General features: G+C 53.1%; 1 protein-coding gene across 4 annotated transcripts in view; it reads left to right on the top strand.

The window, feature by feature from the left end:
• tsc2 (TSC complex subunit 2) overlaps window positions 1-23,888 on the top strand; it is a 78,122-nt gene extending 54,234 nt beyond the window's left edge. For 2 of the 4 annotated variants that reach the window (XM_036973769.1, XM_036973771.1), the window contains 12 exons: window positions 1,414-1,656; window positions 5,226-5,306; window positions 7,138-7,295; window positions 14,448-15,085; window positions 15,171-15,249; window positions 16,480-16,566; window positions 18,201-18,387; window positions 19,106-19,245; window positions 20,147-20,225; window positions 22,129-22,220; window positions 22,355-22,453; window positions 22,826-23,888. In XM_036973769.1, the coding sequence (XP_036829664.1) occupies window positions 1,414-1,656; window positions 5,226-5,306; window positions 7,138-7,295; window positions 14,448-15,085; window positions 15,171-15,249; window positions 16,480-16,566; window positions 18,201-18,387; window positions 19,106-19,245; window positions 20,147-20,225; window positions 22,129-22,220; window positions 22,355-22,453; window positions 22,826-23,002 (2,060 nt within the window). In that variant the 3' untranslated portion in view covers window positions 23,003-23,888. Of the gene's footprint in view, window positions 1-1,413; window positions 1,657-5,225; window positions 5,307-7,137; window positions 7,296-14,447; window positions 15,086-15,170; window positions 15,250-16,479; window positions 16,567-18,200; window positions 18,388-18,503; window positions 19,074-19,105; window positions 19,246-20,146; window positions 20,226-22,128; window positions 22,221-22,354; window positions 22,454-22,825 lie in introns of those variants that run through there. The other 2 variants (XM_036973770.1, XM_036973772.1) reach the window with 2 other exon arrangements.
• Window positions 23,889-24,199: the final 311 nt, after the last annotated feature.

The following is a 24,199-nucleotide window of genomic DNA, read 5'->3' on the forward strand; positions in this document are numbered from 1 at the left end:
TATCACTAGCCACTTTAAACTATGCCACTTTGTTTACATACTCATCTCATTTGTACATACTGTACTCGATACCATCTACTGTATCTTGCCTATGCTGCTCTGTACCATCACTCATCATATATCCTTATGTACATATTCTTTATCCCCTCACACTGTGTACAAGACAGTAGTTTTGGAATTGTTAGTTAGATTACTTGTTATTACTGCATTGTCGGAACTAGAAGCACAAGCATTTCACTACACTCGCATTAACATCTGCTAACCATGTGTATGTGACAAATACAATTTGATTTGATTTTAGATTATTTTCTCTCTTTTCTTCTCTATCTCTCTTCCTCCTCTGACCTGACTAATTCCAATCACATCAAATGTATTTATATGGCCCTTCGTACATCAGCTGATATCTCAAAGTGCTGTACAGAAAGCCAGCCTAAAACCCCAAACAGCAAGCAATGCAGGTGTAGAAGCACGGTGGCTAGGAAAAACTCCCTAGAAAGGCCAAAACCTAGGAAGAAACCTAGAGAGGAACCAGGCTATGAGGGGTGACCAGTCCTCTTCTGGCTGTGCCGGGTGGAGATTATAACAGAACATGGCCAAGATGTTCAAATGTTCATAAATGACCAGCATGGTCGAATAATAGTAATCACAGTGGTTGTCGAGGGTGCAAGGTCAGCACGGCCAGGTGGACTGGGGACAGCAAGGAGTCATCGTGCCAGGTAGTCCTGACGCATGGTCCTAGGGCTCAGGTCCTCCGAGAGAGAGAATGAAAGAGAATTAGAGGGAGCCTATTTAAATTCACACAGGACACCGGATAGGACAGGAGAAGTACTCCAGATATAACAGACTGACCCTAGCCCCCCCCAACATATTAAATACTGCAGCATAAATACTGGCGGCTGAGACAGGAGGGGTCAGGAGACACTGTGGCCCCATCTGAGGACACCCCCGGACAGGGCCAAACAGGAAGGATATAACCCCACCCACTTTGCCAAAGCACAGCCCCCACACCACTAGAGGGATATCTTCAACCACCAACTTTCCATCCTGAGACAAGGCAGAGTATAGCCCACAAACATCTCCGCCACGGCACAACCCAAGGGGGGGCGCCAACACAGACAGGAAGATCACATCAGTGACTCAACCCACTCAAGTGACGCACCCCTTTGGTTAATTCCTAAAAGTCTAAGTCATTGGAGGTGGGGGGTGCTAAGCTGACATATGGAATGGTTTTATGTCATACTGTGGATCATTTAGCTATTTGATATTAAAAAAACATTAGGACCCCGTTTACGTGATAAGACCGATTTTCGCTTAAACTGACGGATTTTGATGGGGATTTTGTGATGTGACTTAGATTGACCCACCGGGGCGTCATTGGACTCCAGGGGGGTAATTGACTTCTCTCCTGTCCAGGTAACACCAGCTGGTTGATGTGTCTGGAGAACCCTCCCAGCCCCTTCTCCTCTGAGCTGGGTAACATGCCTCTCCAGGAGCTGTCCTCTGTTCTCATGGCCATGGAGGGGGTCAAGGAGCCCCCCACTCAGACTGCCAGCGCCCCCGCCAGCACAGCCACCCCCGCCCCGACCCCCGTAGTCCTTAACCCCCCTGGACCCATCCAAGGGGGCAAGCCTGGACTCATCCAGCGCTCTAACACAGGTGAGGAGGGAGAGGGGTGTAGTGGTGTGTTGGATATTATAAGTGTGTGTTGATGGTAGGGGTCAGTGTGTGTGTTGGTGGGAGGGGACAGTGTGTGTGTTGGTGGGAGGGGACAGTGTGTGTGTTGGTGGGAGGGGACAGTGTGTGTGTTGGTGGGAGGGGACAGTGTGTGTGTTGGTGGGAGGGGACAGTGTGTGTGTTGGTGGGAGGGGACAGTGTGTGTTGGTGGGAGGGGACAGTGTGTGTTGGTGGGAGGGGACAGTGTGTGTGTTGGTGGGAGGGGACAGTGTGTGTGTTGGTGGGAGGGGACAGTGTGTGTGTTGGTGGGAGGGGACAGTGTGTGTGTTGGTGGGAGGGGACAGTGTGTGTGTTGGTGGGAGGGGACAGTGTGTGTTGGTGGGAGGGGACAGTGTGTGTGTTGGTGCGAGGGGACAGTGTGTGTGTGTTGGTGCGAGGGGACAGTGTGTGTGTTGGTGGGAGGGGACAGTGTGCGTGTTGGTGGGAGGGGACAGTGTGTGTGTTGGTGGGAGGGGACGGTGTGTGTTGGTGGGAGGGGACAGTGTGTGTCACCACCCAGTACAGCTCCCCAGTCACCACCAGTACAGCTCCCCAGTCACCACCAGTACAGCTCCCCAGTCACCACCCAGTACAGCTCCCCAGTCACCACCCAGTACAGCTCCCCAGTCACCACCCAGTACAGCTCCCCAGTCACCACCCAGTACAGCTCCCCAGTCACCACCCAGTACAGCTCCCCAATCACCACCCAGTATAGCTCCCCAATCACCACCCAGTATAGCTCCCCAATCACCACCCAGTACAGCTCCCCAATCACCACCCAGTACAGCTCCCCAATCACCACCCAGTACACCTCCCCAATCACCACCCAGTACACCTCCCCAATCACCACCCAGTACAGCTCCCCAGTCACCACCCAGTACAGCTCCCCAGTCACCACCCAGTACACCTCCCCAATCACCACCCAGTACAGCTCCCCAATCACCACCCAGTACAGCTCCCCAATCACCACCCAGTACAGCTCCCCAGTCACCACCCAGTACAGCTCCCCAATCACCACCCAGTACAGCTCCCCAGTCACCACCCCAGTACAGCTCCCCAGTCACCACCCCAGTACAGCTCCCCAGTCCAGCTCCCCAGTCACCACCCAGTACAGCTCCCCAGTCACCACCCAGTACAGCTCCCCAGTCACCACCCCAGTGCAGCTCCCCAGTCACCACCCCAGTGCAGCTCCCCAGTCACCACCCCAGTGCAGCTCCCCAGTACAGCTCCCCAGTACAGCTCCCCAGTACAGCTCCCCAGTACAGCTCCCCAGTCACCACCCAGTACAGCTCCCAGTACAGCTCCCCAGTCACCACCAGTACAGCTCCCCAGTCACCACCAGTACAGCTCCCCAGTCACCACCCAGTACAGCTCCCCAGTCACCACCCAGTACAGCTCCCCAGTCACCACCCAGTACAGCTCCCCAGTCACCACCCAGTACAGCTCCCCAGTCACCACCCAGTACAGCTCCCCAGTCACCACCCAGTACAGCTCCCCAGTCACCACCCAGTACAGCTCCCCAGTCACCACCCAGTACAGCTCCCCAGTCACCACCCAGTACAGCTCCCCAGTCACCACCCCAGTACAGCTCCCCAGTCACCACCCCAGTACAGCTCCCCAGTCACCACCCCAGTACAGCTCCCCAGTACAGCTCCCCAGTCACCACCCAGTACAGCTCCCCAGTCACCACCCAGTACAGCTCCCCAGTCACCACCCAGTACAGCTCCCCAGTCACCACCCAGTACAGCTCCCCAGGCACCTCCCCAGTGCAGCTCCCTAGTCACCACCCCAGTGCAGCTCCCTAGTCACCACCCCAGTGCAGCTCCCCAGTCACCACCCCAGTGCAGCTCCCCAGTCACCTCCCCAGTGCAGCTCCCCAGTCACCTCCCCAGTCACCTCCCCAGTGCAGCTCCCCAGTCACCACCCCAGTGCAGCTCCCCAGTACATCTCCCCAGTCACCACCCAGTACAGCTCCCCAGTACAGCTCCCCAGTCACCACCCAGTACAGCTCCCCAGTCACCACCCAGTACAGCTCCCCAGTCACCACCCAGTACAGCTCCCCAGTCACCACCCAGTACAGCTCCCCAGTCACCACCCAGTACAGCTCCCCAGTACAGCTCCCCAGTCACCACCCAGTACAGCTCCCCAGTCACCACCCCAGTACAGCTCCCCAGTCACCACCCAGTACAGCTCCCCAGTCACCTCCCCAGTGCAGCTCCCCAGTGCAGCTCCCCAGTCACCACCCCAGTGCAGCTCCCCAGTCACCACCCCAGTGCAGCTCCCCAGTCACCACCCCAGTGCAGCTCCCCAGTCACCACCCAGTACAGCTCCCCAGTCACCACCCAGTACAGCTCCCCAGTACAGCTCCCCAGTCACCACCCAGTACAGCTCCCCAGTACAGCTCCCCAGTCACCACCCAGTACAGCTCCCCAGTACAGCTCCCCAGTCGCTCCCCAGTCCAGCTCCCAGTACAGCTCCCCAGTCACCACCCAGTTCAGCTCCCCAGTCACCACCCAGTTCAGCTCCCCAGTCACCACCCAGTTCAGCTCCCCAGTCACCACCCAGTACAGCTCCCCAGTCACCACCCAGTACAGCTCCCCAGTCACCACCCAGTACAGCTCCCCAGTCACTGCCAGGTTGTTAAGAAGGAACTCCTGCTGTACTTCACTGAACATGAATGAACCTCCCTCCAGTCTGCTCTCCTCTCTCTGGTCTCTCCTCTCTCTGGTCTCTCCTCTCTCTGGTCTCTCCTCTCTCTGGTCTCTCCTCTCTCTGGTCTCTCCTCTCTCTGGTCTCTCCTCTCTCTGGTCTCTCCTCTCTCTGGTCTCTCCTCTCTCTGGTCTCTCCTCTCTCTGGTCTCTCTGCTCTCCTCTCTCTCCTCTCCTCTCTCTCCTCTCCTCTCCTCTCTCTCTCTTCTTCTCTCCTCTCCTCTCCTCTCTCCCTTCTCCCTTATCCTCTCTCTCCCCTCCTCTCCTCTCCTCTCCTCTCTCTCCTCTCCTCTCTCTCCTCTCCTCTCTCTGCTCTCTCTACTTGTTCATGAGGGCCAGTCTGAGTTTAGATGCTCCACAGATTCACTAATCTCTATATCATCAGGATCAGTCAAATGTCCTTTCATTGAGTAGCTGGGTGATTTGTAGATCGAATCATAGATGCACCTTGTTCAGGTTGATCCTCGTGAACAAACACTGTTTCTTGTTCCGGTTTGGTAAGATGAAATGGTGCTAGACTTCTCTCACAAACAGATCACACACACATCGCTAGTTCCATCATTGTCTGTCATGTGTTTCACATATATTTTGTTACTAGTTCCCTATTTTATATATTGTGAATTTCATTTGGGATTTTATCCACTATCTTATTTTTTTTGTCATATTTTAATTCCTACTGTTTTCCCTCCACTGTAAATTCATTTTATCCTCATCTTTTTTTGGATTGGTTTATTATTTTCCATTTCCTGTCATGCTAATTTGTGATTGGCTCTGCTGTGTTGAATGGCGACCTGGCTCGTCCAGTGGGCTCTCTCTCCTCTCTGGGTCTGTCCTTCGCCCCGCCCCCAGTTCCGGTTCGGCTCCAACGGAGCATTTCCTGGGCAGGTACAAGCAGCGTGGCCACGCCCCCAACACGAGCCTCACCCCAAACCAGTGGTGGCACTTTAAATGTGAGGATGGGCTCACAGTAACGGAACAGTAACAGAATGAATGAATGGTAAATCAAACCCATCCATCCATCTATTCCATCCATTACTGTGAGCGCGTCCTCCCCTCACCAGCCTCCTATGCCCCAACATATGTGTGCCCCCCCACGTCCCGTGTCATCACATGTCACTAACATGTCGGGCCACCACTGGAGAGAGATGATGACACAAACAAACTCACGGGCCAATTGTTTCAATCGATTAATCAACCCGCCGCCAAGATGAACCAATCCTATGACTGGATTTGTTCATGATAATTTAATGACACTTTTGATGGTTTTCTAACATGTGACCCCCTCGTCCTGTGGCCCTGGAATGTACTTCCTGTCTCCTTTTTTCTTTTAACCTCTAACCTCCTGACTCTTCACCCCATGACATCGTCATAGAGGTTATGCATGTAACATAGTCAAGACAGACCTCATCCAGGACACAAACACTTCTTTCTGGCTTCTCTGCTGGCCATTTTGTGTTAGGGATATCATTCTGGTCACCATTCTGTGTTAGGGATATCATTCTGGTCACCATTTTGTGTTAGGGATATCATTCTGGTCACCATTTTGTGTTAGGGATATCATTCTGGTCACCATTTTGTGTTAGGGATATCATTCTGGTCACCATTTTGTGTTAGGGATATCATTCTGGTCACCATTTTGTGTTAGGGATATCATTCTGGTCACCACACCACCCAATAATGTCATGTTTTGTGAGGTGTCATGGTGCTAAGTGTTCATTGTAATATTCTGTTGCTGTCAGTCGGTGGGTATACTGTATCCTACAGTATACCCACCGACCGACCGACCACACGTGTTTGAAGACGCATCAAATAGATGTTACCAATGATGATGTTACCAATGATGATGTTACCAATGATGATGTTACCAATGATGATGTTACCAATGATGATGTTACCTATGATGATGTTACCTATGATGATGTTACCAATGATGATGTTACCAATGATGATGTTACCAATGATGATGTTACCAATGATGATGTTACCAATGATGATGTTACCAATGATGATGTTACCAATGATGATGAGCCAATGACTGATATGCTGCTGCCTGCAAGTCTGCTCTTTGATCTGTCTCCCTGCGTGTGTGTGTGTGTGTGTGTGTGTGTGTGTGTGTGCGCCTGCCTGACTGAGTTACTGATTCTGTTTGATCACTGATCGATACGTGTAATGCTTCTGATTCTGTTTGATCTCTGTGTGTGTGTGTGTGTGTGTGTTTAGGAGGTGTGTGACCACTTAGTGGTGGTCTGGTATACTACAGGTGGTAGTTTGTAAATTAACATAAGGGTGCAAAGTAGAGGTAGTTTAGTGTGTGTTTTTGTCGGTTTTTTTTCTGTGAGTTTTTTGTTTCTTTGTCGTGTGTGTGTGTTTTATTACTTGTGTGTTTATTAAATGTGTTCATTAATGATGTTTTTCTGTGTATGCTGTTGCGTTCGTTGCCGTGGGTATCTGTGTGTCCCTCGTCCCCTCTCCTCTCGGTCGCCCCCTGCTGTAGACTCTGTGGTATCTGTGTGTCCCTCGTCCCCTCTCCTCTCTGTCGCCCCCTGCTGTAGACTCTGTGTCCCTCATCCCCTCTCCTCTCTGTCGCCCCCTGCTGTAGACTCTGTGTGTCCCTCGTCCCCTCTCCTCTCTGTCGCCCCCTGCTGTAGACTCTGTGGTATCTGTGTGTCCCTCGTCCCCTCTCTAACCCTCTCCTCTCTGTCGCCCCCTGCTGTAGACTCTGTGGTAGTGCTAGAGGGGACAGGGGTCAGGGGCCACGTAGACTACCCCTCTGATTGCCCAGAGGCGGAGAAGTTTGAGGCCATGCCCTCTGAACCCATCTACATCGCTGCTGACAAGTTCACCAAGGCCCTGCCCCCTAGAACACTCAGCAGGGTGAGTAGTACACTACAGACAGGGGGAGTAGTACTCTACAGACAGGGGGAGTAGTACTCTACAGACAGGGGGAGTAGTACTCTACAGACAGGGGGAGTAGTACACTACAGACAGGGGGAGTAGTACTGCTACAGACAGGGGGAGTAGTACTCTACAGACAGGGGGAGTAGTACTCTACAGACAGGGGGAGTAGTACTCTACAGACAGGGGGAGTAGTACTGCTACAGACAGGGGGAGTAGTACTCTACAGACAGGGGGAGTAGTACTGCTACAGACAGGGGGAGTAGTACTCTACAGACAGGGGGAGTAGTACACTACAGACAGGGGGAGTAGTACTGCTACAGACAGGGGGAGTAGTACCCTACAGACAGGGGGAGTAGTACTCTACAGACAGGGGGAGTAGTACTCTACAGACAGGGGGAGTAGTACTCTACAGACAGGGGGAGTAGTACTGCTACAGACAGGGGGAGTAGTACTCTACAGACAGGGGGAGTAGTACTCTACAGACAGGGGGAGTAGTACTCTACAGACAGGGGGAGTAGTACTCTACAGACAGGGGGAGTAGTACTCTACAGACAGGGGGAGTAGTACTGCTACAGACAGGGGGAGTAGTACTCTACAGACAGGGGGAGTAGTACACTACAGACAGGGGGAGTAGTACTCTACAGACAGGGGGAGTAGTACTGCTACAGACAGGGGGAGTAGTACTCTACAGACAGGGGGAGTAGTACACTACAGACAGGGGGAGTAGTACTCTACAGACAGGGGGAGTAGTACTGCTACAGACAGGGGGAGTAGTACTGCTACAGACAGGGGGAGTAGTACTCTACAGACAGGGGGAGTAGTACTCTACAGACAGGGGGAGTAGTACTGCTACAGACAGGGGGAGTAGTACTGCTACAGACAGGGGGAGTAGTACTGCTACAGACAGGGGGAGTAGTACTCTACAGACAGGGGGAGTAGTACTGCTACAGACAGGGGGAGTAGTACTGCTACAGACAGGGGGAGTAGTACTGCTACAGACAGGGGGAGTAGTACTGCTACAGACAGGGGGAGTAGTACTCTACAGACAGGGGGAGTAGTACTGCTACAGACAGGGGGAGTAGTACTGCTACAGACAGGGGGAGTAGTACTGCACAGACAGGGGGAGTAGTACTGCTACATACAGGGGGAGTAGTACTCTACAGACAGGGGGAGTAGTACTGCTACAGACAGGGGGAGTAGTACTCTACAGACAGGGGGAGTAGTACTCTACAGACAGGGGGAGTAGTACTCTACAGACAGGGGGAGTAGTACTCTACAGACAGGGGGAGTAGTACTGCTACAGACAGGGGGAGTAGTACTGCTACAGACAGGGGGAGTACAGGGGGAGTAGTACACTACAGACAGGGGGAGTAGTACTCTACAGACAGGGGGAGTAGTACCCTACAGACAGGGGGAGTAGTACCCTACAGACAGGGGGAGTAGTACTCTACAGACAGGGGGAGTAGTACTCTACAGACAGGGGGAGTAGTACTCTACAGACAGGGGGAGTAGTACTCTACAGACAGGGGGAGTAGTACTCTACAGACAGGGGGAGTAGTACTCTACAGACAGGGGGAGTAGTACCCTACAGACAGGGGGAGTAGTACTCTACAGACAGGGGGAGTAGTACTCTACAGACAGGGGGAGTGGTACACTACAGACAGGGGGAGTAGTACTGCTACAGACAGGGGGAGTAGTACTGCTACAGACAGGGGGAGTAGTACTGCTACAGACAGGGGGAGTAGTACTCTACAGACAGGGGGAGTAGTACTGCTACAGACAGGGGGAGTAGTACTGCTACAGACAGGGGGAGTAGTACTGCTACAGACAGGGGGAGTAGTACTGCTACAGACAGGGGGAGTGGTACTCTACAGACAGGGGGAGTAGTACTCTACAGACAGGGGGAGTAGTACACTACAGACAGGGGGAGTAGTACTCTACAGACAGGGGGAGTAGTACTGCTACAGACAGGGGGAGTAGTACTGCTACAGACAGGGGGAGTAGTACTGCTACAGACAGGGGGAGTAGTACTCTACAGACAGGGGGAGTAGTACTCTACAGACAGGGGGAGTAGTACTGCTACAGACAGGGGGAGTAGTACTGCTACAGACAGGGGGAGTAGTACTGCTACAGACAGGGGGAGTAGTACTGCTACAGACAGGGGGAGTAGTACTGCTACAGACAGGGGGAGTAGTACTCTACAGACAGGGGGAGTAGTACTCTACAGACAGGGGGAGTAGTACTCTACAGACAGGGGGAGTAGTACTCTACAGACAGGGGGAGTAGTACTGCTACAGACAGGGGGAGTAGTACTCTACAGACAGGGGGAGTACAGGGGGAGTAGTACTCTACAGACAGGGGGAGTAGTACTCTACAGACAGGGGGAGTACAGGGGGAGTAGTACTCTACAGACAGGGGGATTAGTACTGCTACAGACAGGGGGAGTAGTACTGCTACAGACAGGGGGAGTAGTACTCCTACAGACAGGGGGAGTAGTACTCCTACAGACAGGGGGAGTAGTACTGCTACAGACAGGGGGAGTAGTACTCTACAGACAGGGGGAGTAGTACTGCTACAGACAGGGGGAGTAGTACTCTACAGACAGGGGGAGTACAGGGGGAGTAGTACTCTACAGACAGGGGGAGTAGTACTGCTACAGACAGGGGGAGTAGTACTGCTACAGACAGGGGGAGTACAGGGGGAGTAGTACTCTACAGACAGGGGGAGTAGTACTGCTACAGACAGGGAGAGTAGTACTCTACAGACAGGGGGAGTAGTACTGCTACAGACAGGGGGAGTAGTACTCTACAGACAGGGGGAGGTGTACTCTACAGACAGGGGGAGTAGTACTCTACAGACAGGGGGAGTACAGGGGGAGTAGTACTCTACAGACAGGGGGAGTAGTACTCTACAGACAGGGGGAGTACAGGGGGAGTAGTACTCTACAGACAGGGGGAGTACAGGGGGAGTAGTACTCTACAGACAGGGGGAGTAGTACTGCTACAGACAGGGGGAGTAGTACTCTACAGACAGGGGGAGTACAGGGGGAGTAGTACTCTACAGACAGGGGGAGTAGTACTCTACAGACAGGGGGAGTAGTACTCTACAGACAGGGGGAGTACAGGGGGAGTAGTACTCTACAGACAGGGGGAGTACAGGGGGAGTAGTACTCTACAGACAGGGGGAGTAGTACTGCTACAGACAGGGGGAGTAGTACTCTACAGACAGGGGGAGTACAGGGGGAGTAGTACTCTACAGACAGGGGGAGTACAGGGGGAGTAGTACTCTACAGACAGGAGGAGTAGTACTCTACAGACAGGGGGAGTAGTACTGCTACAGACAGGGGGAGTAGTACTGCTACAGACAGGGGGAGTAGTACTCTACAGACAGGGGGAGTAGTACTCTACAGACAGGGGGAGTAGTACTCTACAGACAGGGGGAGTAGTACTCTACAGACAGGGGGAGTAGTACTCTACAGACAGGGGGAGTAGTACTCCTACAGACAGGGGGAGTAGTACTGCTACAGACAGGGGGAGTAGTACTGCTACAGACAGGGGGAGTAGTACTGCTACAGACAGGGGGAGTAGTACTCTACAGACAGGGGGAGTAGTACTGCTACAGACAGGGGGAGTAGTACTCTACAGACAGGGGGAGTACAGGGGGAGTAGTACTCTACAGACAGGGGGAGTAGTACTGCTACAGACAGGGGGAGTAGTACTGCTACAGACAGGGGGAGTAGTACTCTACAGACAGGGGGAGTAGTACTCTACAGACAGGGGGAGTAGTACTGCTACAGACAGGGGGAGTAGTACTCTACAGACAGGGGGAGTACAGGGGGAGTAGTACTGCTACAGACAGGGGGAGTAGTACTGCTACAGACAGGGGGAGTAGTACTGCTACAGACAGGGGGAGTAGTACTCTACAGACAGGGGGAGTAGTACTCTACAGACAGGGGGAGTAGTACTGCTACAGACAGGGGGAGTAGTACTCTACAGACAGGGGGAGTAGTACTCTACAGACAGGGGGAGTAGTACTCTACAGACAGGGGGAGTAGTACTCTACAGACAGGGGGAGTACAGGGGGAGTAGTACTCTACAGACAGGGGGAGTAGTACTCTACAGACAGGGGGAGTAGTACTGCTACAGACAGGGGGAGTAGTACTGCTACAGACAGGGGGAGTAGTACTGCTACAGACAGGGGGAGTAGTACTCTACAGACAGGGGGAGTAGTACTCTACAGACAGGGGGAGTAGTACTCTACAGACAGGGGGAGTACAGGGGGAGTAGTACTCTACAGACAGGGGGAGTAGTACTCTACAGACAGGGGGAGTAGTACTGCTACAGACAGGGGGAGTAGTACTGCTACAGACAGGGGGAGTAGTACTCTACAGACAGGGGGAGTACAGGGGGAGTAGTACTCTACAGACAGGGGGAGTAGTACTCTACAGACAGGGGGAGTACAGGGGGAGTAGTACTGCTACAGACAGGGGGAGTAGTACTGCTACAGACAGGGGGAGTAGTACTGCTACAGACAGGGGGAGTAGTACTGCTACAGACAGGGGGAGTAGTACTCTACAGACAGGGGGAGTACAGGGGGAGTAGTACTCTACAGACAGGGGGAGTAGTACTCTACAGAAAGGGGGAGTAGTACTGCTACAGACAGGGGGAGTAGTACTGCTACAGACAGGGGGAGTAGTACTGCTACAGACAGGGGGAGTAGTACTCTACAGACAGGGGGAGTAGTACTCTACAGACAGGGGGAGTAGTACTGCTACAGACAGGGGGAGTAGTACTGCTACAGACAGGGGGAGTAGTACACTACAGACAGGGGGAGTAGTACTGCTACAGACAGGGGGAGTAGTACTGCTACAGACAGGGGGAGTAGTACTCCTACAGACAGGGGGAGTAGTACTGCTACAGACAGGGGGAGTAGTACTGCTACAGACAGGGGGAGTAGTACTCTACAGACAGGGGGAGTAGTACTCCTACAGACAGGGGGAGTAGTACTCTTCAGACAGGGGGAGTAGTACTCTACAGACAGGGGGAGTAGTACTCTACAGACAGGGGGAGTAGTACTGCTACAGACAGGGGGAGTAGTACTGCTACAGACAGGGGGAGTAGTACTGCTACAGACAGGGGGAGTAGTACTCTACAGACAGGGGGAGTAGTACTCCTACAGACAGGGGGAGTAGTACTGCTACAGACAGGGGGAGTAGTACTCTACAGACAGGGGGAGTAGTACTGCTACAGACAGGGGGAGTAGTACTCTACAGACAGGGGGAGTACAGGGGGAGTAGTACTCTACAGACAGGGGGAGTAGTACTGCTACAGACAGGGGGAGTAGTACTGCTACAGACAGGGGGAGTAGTACTCTACAGACAGGGGGAGTAGTACTGCTACAGACAGGGGGAGTAGTACTCTACAGACAGGGGGAGTACAGGGGGAGTAGTACTCTACAGACAGGGGGAGTAGTACTCTACAGACAGGGGGAGTAGTACTCTACAGACAGGGGGAGTAGTACTCTACAGACAGGGGGAGTAGTACTGCTACAGACAGGGGGAGTAGTACTGCTACAGACAGGGGGAGTACAGGGGGAGTAGTACTCTACAGACAGGGGGAGTAGTACTCTACAGACAGGGGGAGTAGTACTCTACAGACAGGGGGAGTAGTACTGCTACAGACAGGGGGAGTAGTACTGCTACAGACAGGGGGAGTAGTACTCTACAGACAGGGGGAGTAGTACTCTACAGACAGGGGGAGTAGTACTGCTACAGACAGGGGGAGTAGTACTGCTACAGACAGGGGGAGTAGTACTGCTACAGACAGGGGGAGTACAGGGGGAGTAGTACTCTACAGACAGGGGGAGTAGTACTGCTACAGACAGGGGGAGTACAGGGGGAGTAGTACTCTACAGACAGGGGGAGTAGTACTCTACAGACAGGGGGAGTAGTACTGCTACAGACAGGGGGAGTACAGGGGGAGTAGTACTCTACAGACAGGGGGAGTAGTACTGCTACAGACAGGGGGAGTACAGGGGGAGTAGTACTCTACAGACAGGGGGAGTAGTACTCTACAGACAGGGGGAGTAGTACTCTACAGACAGGGGGAGTACAGGGGGAGTAGTACTCTACAGACAGGGGGAGTACAGGGGGAGTAGTACTCTACAGACAGGGGGAGTAGTACTCTACAGACAGGGGGAGTAGTACTCTACAGACAGGGGGAGTAGTACTCTACAGACAGGGGGAGTAGTACTCTACAGACAGGGGGAGTAGTACTGCTACAGACAGGGGGAGTAGTACTGCTACAGACAGGGGGAGTACAGGGGGAGTAGTACTCTACAGACAGGGGGAGTAGTACTGCTACAGACAGGGGGAGTAGTACTGCTACAGACAGGGGGAGTAGTACTGCTACAGACAGGGGGAGTAGTACTCTACAGACAGGGGGAGTAGTACTCTACAGACAGGGGGAGTAGTACTGCTACAGACAGGGGGAGTAGTACTGCTACAGACAGGGGGAGTAGTACTCTACAGACAGGGGGAGTAGTACTCTACAGACAGGGGGAGTAGTACTGCTACAGACAGGGGGAGTAGTACTCTACAGACAGGGGGAGTAGTACTCTACAGACAGGGGGAGTAGTACTCTACAGACAGGGGGAGTAGTACTCTACAGACAGGGGGAGTAGTACTGCTACAGACAGGGGGAGTAGTACTCTACAGACAGGGGGAGTAGTACTCTACAGACAGGGGGAGTAGTACTCTACAGACAGGGGGAGTAGTACTCTACAGACAGGGGGAGTAGTACTGCTACAGACAGGGGGAGTAGTACTGCTACAGACAGGGGGAGTAGTACTCTACAGACAGGGGGAGTAGTACTGCTACAGACAGGGGGAGTAGTACTGCTACAGACAGGGGGAGTAGTACTCTACAGACAGGGGGAGTAGTACTCTACAGACAGGGGGAGTACAGGGGGAGTAGTACTCTACAGACAGGGGGAGTAGTACTCTACAGACAGGGGGAGTACAGGGGGAGTAGTACTCTACAGACAGGGGGAGTAGTACTGCTACAGCCAATAGATTATGGCAGGTGGTTTTTGGGAGACATTGATGTTTTTCATCCGTTCTTCCCCTCAGTCCTCCTCCAGTTCCAGCCAGGAGGATGAGAAGTCCACCCTGGAGGAGGTGAGTGAGGGGTTCATCCCCATCGACCAGCCCCCCCTGGCCCCCTCCACCCCGGGCAGCCAAGGCCCAGAGCTCCCCTTCCAGACCCAGACCCAGAACCAGCCTGAGACCCAGACCCTCAACAAGTCCAGCTCCTCCCCTGAGCTCCAGACCCTACCAGAGGCCTTCCCCAAGACCACAACAGGACCCGGGGCCGGAGGAGGAGAGGCACCCGGGGTTCGGTCCCCCTCGGAGGCGAAGAGCCAGCCACAACAGCCCCCGGTGGAGAAAGAGATGGAGAAGGTGGAGAGTGGAGGAGGGGTGAACAGACAGAATCAGAGTGGGGATACCACCCCAGTGACAGGGGGGTTGTCTGGGACATCGGGAGGAGGAGGAGATTCCTCTTCCTCGCAGGGAGTCAGGATGAGGTTGGAGTTCCCAGCGCCCCACCAGCCTGGACCCCTGTCCCCCAGCGGAGGGCACCGTCCCAGGGGTCACACCATCTCAGTGTCGGCCCCCTCCTCCAGGAGAGAGAGGATAGGAGGAGACACGTACCACACCACCCGGCCCGGACCCACCAACACTGAGAAGACCAGTGGACTCAGTCCCAGGTTATATACACACACACACACACACACACACACACACACACACAGAGCCTTTCCTAATGCTTTTCTCTCTCCCCCTGTCCTGTAGTTTTGTGTTCCTTCAGCTCTACCACTCTCCCTTCTTTGGCAACGAGGCCAACAAGCCTCTCCTGCTGCCCAAGTCCCAGGTGAGTGTGTGTGTGTGTGTGTGTGTCTTTCTCCTCCAACTCTCTCTCGCTCTCTCCTCCAACACTCTCTCGCTCTCTCCTCCAACACTCTCTCGCTCTCTCCTCCAACACTCTCTCGCTCTCTCCTCCAACTCTCTCTCGCTCTCTCCTCCAACTCTCTCTCGCTCTCTCCTCCAACTCTCTCTCGCTCTCTCCTCCAACTCTCTCTCGCTCTCTCCTCCAACTCTCTCTCGCTCTCTCCTCCAACTCTCTCTCGCTCTCTCTTCCAACTCTCTCTCGCTCTCTCCTCCAACTCTCTCTCTCGCTCTCTCCTCCAACTCTCTCTCTCGCTCTCTCCTCCAACTCTCTCTCTCTCGCTCTCTCCTCCAACTCTCTCTCTCTCGCTCTCTCCTCCAACTCTCTCTCTCTCGCTCTCTCCTCCAACTCTCTCTCTCTCGCTCTCTCCTCCAACTCTCTCTCTCGCGCGCTCTCTCCTCCAACTCTCTCTCTCTCGCGCGCTCTCTCCTCCAACTCTCTCTCTCTCGCGCGCTCTCTCCTCCAACTCTCTCTCTCGCGCGCTCTCTCCTCCAACTCTCTCTCTCTCGCGCTCTCTCTCCTCCAACTCTCTCTCTCTCGCGCTCTCTCTCCTCCAACTCTCTCTCTCGCGCTCTCTCTCCTCCAACTCTCTCTCTCTCGCGCTCTCTCTCCTCCAACTCTCTCTCTCTCGCGCTCTCTCTCCTCCAACTCTCTCTCTCTCGCGCTCTCTCTCCTCCAACTCTCTCTCTCTCGCGCTCTCTCTCCTCCAACTCTCTCTCTCTCGCGCTCTCTCTCCTCCAACTCTCTCTCTCTCGCGCTCTCTCTCCTCCAACTCTCTCTCTCTCGCGCTCTCTCTCCTCCAACTCTCTCTCTCTCGCGCTCTCTCTCCTCCAACTCTCTCTCTCTCGCGCTCTCTCTCCTCCAACTCTCTCTCTCTCGCGCTCTCTCTCCTCCAACTCTCTCTCTCTCGCGCTCTCTCTCCTCCAACTCTCTCTCTCTCGCGCTCTCTCTCCTCCAACTCTCTCTCTCTCGCGCTCTCTCTCCTCCAACTCTCTCTCTCTCGCGCTCTCTCTCCTCCAACTCTCTCTCTCTCGCGCTCTCTCTCCTCCAACTCTCTCTCTCTCGCGCTCTCTCTCCTCCAACTCTCTCTCTCTCTCTCCTCCAACTCTCTCTCTCTCCCCCCTAGCTGATCGACAGTGTCTCTCTCTCTCTTAGCTGATCGACAGAGCGGTGAAGGTTTTGGACCAGATGCCTCCGTATGATACCCATAAGATTGGAGTGGTGTTTGTCGGAGCTGGACAGGTGAGACCAGATTAATCTAAACATTTCCTGCAATCCATATATTGCCATGGGGTGGAGAGAGATGTTTGTGATCAAATTCCTACAATTCTACACACTTTGCCTCGGGGCTTGGAGAAGATCAATGGGGGCCAATCGGTCTGGAATTCAACCATGATTATTACAGGTTTGGGTAGCCGGCCTCTAGACTAACTACAGGTTTGGGTAGCCGGCTGCTAGACTAACTACAGGTTTGGGTAGCCGGCTGCTAGACTAGCTACAGGTTTGGGTAGCTGGCCGCTAGACTAGCTACAGGTTTGGGTAGCTGGCCGCTAGACTAGCTACAGGTTTGGGTAGCTGGCCGCTAGACTAGCTACAGGTTTGGGTAGCTGGCCGCTAGACTAGCTACAGGTTTGGGTAGCTGGCTGCTAGACTAGCTACAGGTTTAGGTAGCTGGCCGCTAGACTAACTACAGGTTTGGGTAGCTGGCTGCTAGACTAGCTACAGGTTTGGGTAGCCGGCCGCTAGACTAACTACAGGTTTGGGTAGACGGCCGCTAGACTAGCTACAGGTTTGGGTAGCTGGCCGCTAGACTAGCTACAGGTTTGGGTAGCTGGCCGCTAGACTAGCTACAGGTTTGGGTAGCTGGCCGCTAGACTAGCTACAGGTTTGGGTAGCTGGCCGCTAGACTAGCTACAGGTTTGGGTAGCTGGCCGCTAGACTAGCTACAGGTTTGGGTAGCTGGCCGCTAGACTAGCTACAGGTTTGGGTAGCTGGCCGCTAGACTAACTACAGGTTTGGGTAGCCGGCCGCTAGACTAGCTACAGGTTTGGGTAGCTGGTCGCTAGACTAGCTACAGGTTTGGGTAGCCGGCCGCTAGACTAACTTCAGGTTTGGGTAGCTGGCCGCTAGACTAGCTACAGGTTTGGGTAGCCGGCCGCTAGACTAGCTACAGGTTTGGGTAGCTGGCCGCTAGACTAGCTACAGGTTTGGGTAGCTGGCCGCTAGACTAGCTACAGGTTTGGGTAGCCGGCCGCTAGACTAGCTACAGGTTTGGGTAGCCGGCCGCTAGACTAACTACAGGTTTGGGTACAACCAAAACAACCTTTAATGAACTGACTTTCTCCCTCCCCCTTTCCCCCTCTCCCTCTCTCCTTCCTCCCCCTCTCTCCCTCTCTCCTTCCTCCCCCTCTCTCAATCCCCCTCCCCCTTTCCCTCTCTCCCTCTCCCTCGTCCTCCACCTTTCCCCCTCTCCCTCCCCCTTTCCCGCTCTCCTTCCCCCCCTCTCTCCCTCTCCCTCCCCCTTTCCCTCTCTCCTCCCCCCCTCTCTCCCTTTCCCTCTCCCTCCCTCTCTCCTTCCTCCCCCTCTCTCCCTCTCTCCTTCCTCTCCCTCCCCCTCTCCCCCTCTCCTTCCTCTCCCTCCCCCTCTCTCCTTCCTCTCCCTCCCCCTCTCCCTCTCTCCTTCCTCTTCCTCCCCCTCTCTCCCTCTCTCCTTCCTGCTCCCTACCCCTCTCTCCCCCTCTCTCCCTCTCCCTCCCCCCCTCCCCCTCTCTCCCTCTCCCTCCCCCTCTCCCTCTCTCCTTCCTCTCCCTCCCCCTCTCCCTCTCTCCTTCCTCTCCCTCCCCCTCTCCCTCTCTCCTTCCTGCTCCCTACCCCAGGTATTCAACGAGGTGTCCATCCTGTCCAATGAGTATGGTTCTAACCGCTACGCTGGCTTCCTGACCGGCCTGGGGAAGCTGATCCACCTGAAGGACTGTGATCCAGACCAGATCTTCCTGGGGGGTCTAGACCAGTATGGAGATGACGGGGAGTTTACCTACTGCTGGCACGATGACATCATGCAGGGTGACTGTATTTCTACTTACAGGTGTTACTCTGTACCCCAGGGTTCAGGTGATGCCCAACAGAGGGGTCAGTCTGTCTGTACCCCCACTAACCCCCCCCTCTCCTCCTCTCCTCAGCCATCTTCCACATAGCCACCCTGATGCCCAACAGAGGGGTCAGTCTGTCTGTACTCCCACTAACCCCCCTCTCCTCCTCTCCTCAGCCATCTTCCACATAGCCACCCTGATGCCCAACAGAGGGGTCAGTCTGTCTGTACTCCCACTAACCCCCCTCTCCTCCTCTCCTCAGCCATCTTCCACATAGCCACCCTGATGCCCAACAGAGGGGTCAGTCTGTCTGTACCCCCACTAACCCCCCTCTCCTCCTCTCCTCAGCCATCTTCCACATAGCCACCCTGATGCCCAACAGAGGGGTCAGTCTGTCTGTACCCCCACTAACCCCCCTCTCCTCCTCTCCTCAGCCATCTTCCACATAGCCACCCTGATGCCCAACAGAGGGGTCAGTCTGTCTGTACCCCCACTAACCCCCCTCTCCTCCTCTCCTCAGCCATCTTCCACATAGCCACCCTGATGCCCAACAGAGGGGTCAGTCTGTCTGTACCCCCACTAACCCCCCTCTCCTCCTCTCCTCAGCCATCTTCCACATAGCCACCCTGATGCCCAACAGAGGGGTCGGTCTGTCTGTACCCCCACTAACCCCCCTCTCCTCCTCTCCTCAGCCATCTTCCACATAGCCACCCTGATGCCCAACAGAGACAGTGATAAGGGCTGCTGTAACAAGAAGAGACACATTGGAAACGACTTTGTTATGGTGGTTTACAACGACTCAGGAGAGGAGTACAAACTGGGGACCATCAAGGTACGCACTCACTCTCTCACTCTCTCACTCTCTCACTCACTCACTCACTCTCTCTCTCTCTCTCTCTCTCTCTCTCTCTCTCTCTCTCTCTCTCTCTCTCTCTCTCTCTCTCTCTCTCTCTCTCTCTCTCTCTCTCTCTCTCTCTCTCTCTCTCTCTCTCTCTCTCTCTCTCTCTCTCTCTCTCTCTCTCTCTCTCTCTCTCTCTCTCTCTCTCTCTCTCTCTCTCTCTCTCTCTCTCTCTCTGTGTCTCTGTCTGTCTCTCACTCACTCACTCACTCACAGGCAGACAAACACACCCACTTTTGTTCTTTATGTTCATTTTGATTAAATAATGACAACTCTTCTATATTCTTTTTTCTCTCTCCTCCCTCTCCCCCTCATCTCTCTCCTCCCTCCCTCTCGTCTCTCTCCTCCCTCCCTCTCGTCTCTCTCCTCCCTCCCTCTCTCCTCCCTCTTTCTGTCCTCTCTTTCTCTCTCCTCCCTATCCCTCTCTCCTCCCTCCCTCTCTCCTCCCTCTTTCTGTTCTCTCTCCTCCCTATCCCTCTCTCCTCCCTCCCTCTCGTCTCTCTCCTCCCTCTCGTCTCTCTCCTCCCTCTCCCTCTCTCCTCCCTCTTTCTGTCCTCTCTTTCTCTCTCCTCCCTCCCTCTCGTCTCTCTCCTCCCTCCCTCTCTCCTCCCTCTTTCTGTCCTCTCTTTCTCTCTCCTCCCTATCCCTCTCTCCTCTCTCTCTCTCTCTCCTCCCTCTTTCTGTCCTCTCTTTCTCTCTCCTCCCTATCCCTCTCTCCTCCCTCCCTCTCGTCTCTCTCCTCCCTCTCCCTCTCTCCTCCCTCTTTCTGTCCTCTCTTTCTCTCTCCTCCCTCTCTCTCTCTCTCCTCCCTCTCTCTCTCTCGTCTGTGTCCCAGGGTCAGTTTAACTTTGTTGAGGTGATCATTAAGCCTCTGGACTACGGAAGTAACCTGGTCACCCTGCAGTGCAGGAAAGGTGAGAGGAAGGGAAGGAGAGAGGAAGGGGAGGGGATGAATAACAAGGACTAATATAGAGATGGACAATGAAGCAGGGAGCCAAGGGGGATGTTTTAAATTATAATTAAGTCTTTGTTGAAGTGAAATGGACTGATTTTTATTTTTTCCTTCTCTTTCCCCATATCTCCCTCCGTCTCTCCTCTCTCTCTCTACTTCCTCACCTCTTTCCTTCTCTCTCTACTTCGTCACCTCTTTCCTCCTCTCTCTCTCTACTTCCTCACCTCTTTCCTCCTCCCTCTCTACTTCCTCACCTCTTTCCTCATCCCTCGCTCTACTTCCTCACCTCTTTCCTCCTCCCTCCCTCTACTTCCTCACCTCTTTCCTTCTCTCTCTCTCTACTTCCTCACCTCTTTCCTTCTCTCTCTCTCTCTCTCTCTCTCTACTTCCTCACCTCTTTCCTCCTCCCTCCCTCTACTTCCTCACCTCTCCTTCTCGCTCTCTCTCTCTACTTCCTCACCTCTTTCCTTCTCTCTCTCTCTACTTCCTCACCTCTTTCCTGCTCCCTCCCTCTACTTCCTCACCTCTTTCCTCCTCTCTCTACTTCCTCACATCTTTCCTTCTCCCTCTCTCTACTTCCTCACCTCTTTCCTCCTCTCTCTACTTCCTCACATCTTTCCTTCTCCCTCTCTCTACTTCCTCACCTCTTTCCTCCTCTCTCTACTTCCTCACCTCTTTCCTCCTCTCTCTACTTCCTCACCTCTTTCCTCCTCTCTCTACTTCCTCACCTCTTTCCTCCTCTCTCTACTTCCTCACATCTTTCCTTCTCTCTCTCTCTCTCTACTTCCTCACCTCTTTCCTCCTCCCTCCCTCTACTTCCTCACATCTTTCCTTCTCTCTCCCTCCCTCTACTTCCTCACCTCTTTCCTTCTCTCTCCCTCCCTCTACTTCCTCACCTCTTTCCTCCTCCCTCTCTCTACTTCCTCACCTCTTTCCTCCTCCCTCCCTCTACTTCCTCACCTCTTTCCTCCTCCCTCCCTCTACTTCCTCACCTCTTTCCTCCCCTCTACTTCCTCACCTCTTTCCTCCTCTCTCTACTTCCTCACATCTTTCCTTCTCCCTCTCTCTACTTCCTCACCTCTTTCCTCCTCACTCTCTCTACTTCCTCACCTCTTTCCTCCTCCCTCCCTCTACTTCCTCACCTCTTTCCTTCTCTCTCCCTCCCTCTACTTCCTCACCTCTTTCCTTCTCTCTCTCTCTCTCTCTACTTCCTCACCTCTTTCCTCCTCTCTCTCTCTACTTCCTCACCTCTTTCCTCCTCCCTCTCTACTTCCTCACCTCTTTCCTTCTCTCTCTCTCTCTCTACTTCCTCACCTCTTTCCTCCTTCCTCTCTCTACTTCCTCACCTCTTTCCTCCTCCCTCTCTCTACTTCCTCACCTCTTTCCTCCTCCCTCTCTCTACTTCCTCACCTCTTTCCTCCTCTCTCTCTCTACTTCCTCACCTCTTTCCTCCTCCCTCTCTACTTCCTCACCTCTTTCCTTCTCTCTCTCTCTCTCTACTTCCTCACCTCTTTCCTCCTCTCTCTCTACTTCCTCACCTCTTTCCTCCTCCCTCTCTCTACTTCCTCACCTCTTTCCTCCTCTCTCTCTCTACTTCCTCACCTCTTTCCTCCTCTCTCTCTCTACTTCCTCACCTCTTTCCTCCTCTCTCTCTCTACTTCCTCACCTCTTTCCTCCTCTCTCTCTACTTCCTCACCTCTTTCCTCCTCTCTCTCTACTTCCTCACCTCTTTCCTCCTCTCTCTCTCTCTACTTCCTCACCTCTTTCCTCCTCTCCCTCTCTCTACTTCCTCACCTCTTTCCTTCTCTCTCTCTCTACTTCCTCACCTCTTTCCTCCTCCCTCTCTCTCTGTCTCCATCCATCAGATCTGGAGGGTCTAGTTGACACCAGTGTAGTGAAGATCGTCTCAGACCAAAACCTTCCATTGCTGGTACGACAGATGGCCCTACACGCTAACGTGAGTCTCTCTCTCTCTCTCACTCTCACACACACACACACCTGGACATTTAAGTTCATGTTTGCTGTTGATAACTGCATGCTGATTCAACACACGCTGCCATGACTGTCTGTATGTCTCCCTGTGTGTTTCAGATGGCATCTCTGGTCCACCAGTACAGAGCAAACCCTTCTGATGCCTACGCCTCCAAATGGCTGGCCAGACTACGACACATCAAGAGACTCCGGACAAGGGTGAGAACACACACACACACACACACACAGTGGAGAAGCCTTTCTTTTGTATCTCGGTGAGAGTTAGAGCACCTCAGAGAACAAACCTCCGTTGTGGACTGAACAGTCAACATTAAACCTGGAAATGTATTCAATGCAACAACAAAATAACTGCTGTTTGAAAAAAGTAGATTGTTGATGACCTGCTAAAAACACGTGTTGTGTCTCTATTTATATATATTTATAGATTTTATATATATATATATTGCACGAGGATTGATGTTGTTTTTAAGTGATTTTCAAGGACATTCTAAACTACCTACATTCCTAACATGTTCATATCGCCAAGGTCCTACTGTGAAATCAGGCAGTTTCTCAACCCCCCCCCCACAGGCCCAGGAGGAGATCCAGTCTCGTCCCACCCCCGGTATCTCTCTGACCCAGAGCCACTCCTCCCAGACCAAACAGTCCTCCTACCAGCAGGTCAGCGGTGGAGGCTCCAACACGGACTCCTCCGGACAGAGGAAGAGACTGGTCTCCACCGTGGACGACTTCACCGACTTCGTCTGAGCCTTGAGGACGCCTTCCCAGTGTCAAATGTCTATACTAGTATACTACTGCGGGTCAAATGGCACCCTACTCCCTATATAATGTGCTACTGTTGACCAGAGTCATATGGACCATGGTCAACAGTAGTGCACTATATAGGGAATAGGGTACCAATTCACACATAGTTTGCATCCCCAATACATTGGTTTCATGCTATGTAGTATGCTAGTATGGATATTGTAACGGAGTGATATTTCTGATACTGTTTCCGGTCCCCCTGCTCAAGGCAGACGTTGCCTCCCTCACCACAGATCTAGGATCAGGTTATCCGAGTGGTTCTAATGTCCACTAGCAGGAGGATAATAAAATACCTGATCCTAGATATGTGTTTAGTCAGGGACAACATTGACCTGCTTTCACTCTTTCTCTCTGACACACACACACCTACACACACACACACCGGTTGAATAACTTCCTGCTTTCTACCTATATGATTTGACGATTCTCTCCCAGACATTTGTCTTGACAAGCTGATGTGGCCTTGTGGCTTTTAATCCAACTGCTCCCATGAATTAGTTGTGATGGTGATGAGATGACCGGTACAGATGGTGCTGCCTAACTAACTATTGTCCCTATTGTCTTTCTAATACACTGTGCTTGACCAGGGCACGTGGGCTCTGTCTAAAGTAGTGCACTATATAGGGGGAATAGGGTGCCATTTGGAACGCAGGGAATGACCCCCCCGTGGCTTACACAGCCGACGCACACCCTTCCCTCCTTTCATCCCTCTCCTCATTTCCTTCTCTCATCCCCTCGCAAAACCACTCAGAAGGAAGTATGGTGAATGAGAAACACGACATTTGAAAGCTGTGTGTGTGTGTACAGAATAAACAAAACAAATAGCCAATGAAAGTGTCAGTGTGTTTTTTTTTTTCCATTTCTATTTGTATTGTGATGTCGTTGAGGAGCCGTGTTTGTAGTTCTTTGTGTTGAACTCAGCCATGTTTGTAGTTCTTTGTGTTGAACTCAGCCATGTTTGTAGTTTGATTATTGAACTCAGCCATGTTTGTAGTTCTTTGTGGTGAACTCAGCCATGTTTGTAGTTTGTTTTTTGAACTCAGCCATGTTTGTAGTTTGTTTTTTGAACCCAGCCATGTTTGTAGTTCTTTGTGGTGAACTCAGCCATGTTTGTAGTTTGATCATTGAACCCAGCCATGT

The sequence above is a fragment of the Oncorhynchus mykiss genome, unplaced genomic scaffold, assembly GCF_013265735.2.
Source record: "Oncorhynchus mykiss isolate Arlee unplaced genomic scaffold, USDA_OmykA_1.1 un_scaffold_313, whole genome shotgun sequence".
NCBI classification, from domain to species: domain Eukaryota; kingdom Metazoa; phylum Chordata; class Actinopteri; order Salmoniformes; family Salmonidae; genus Oncorhynchus; species Oncorhynchus mykiss.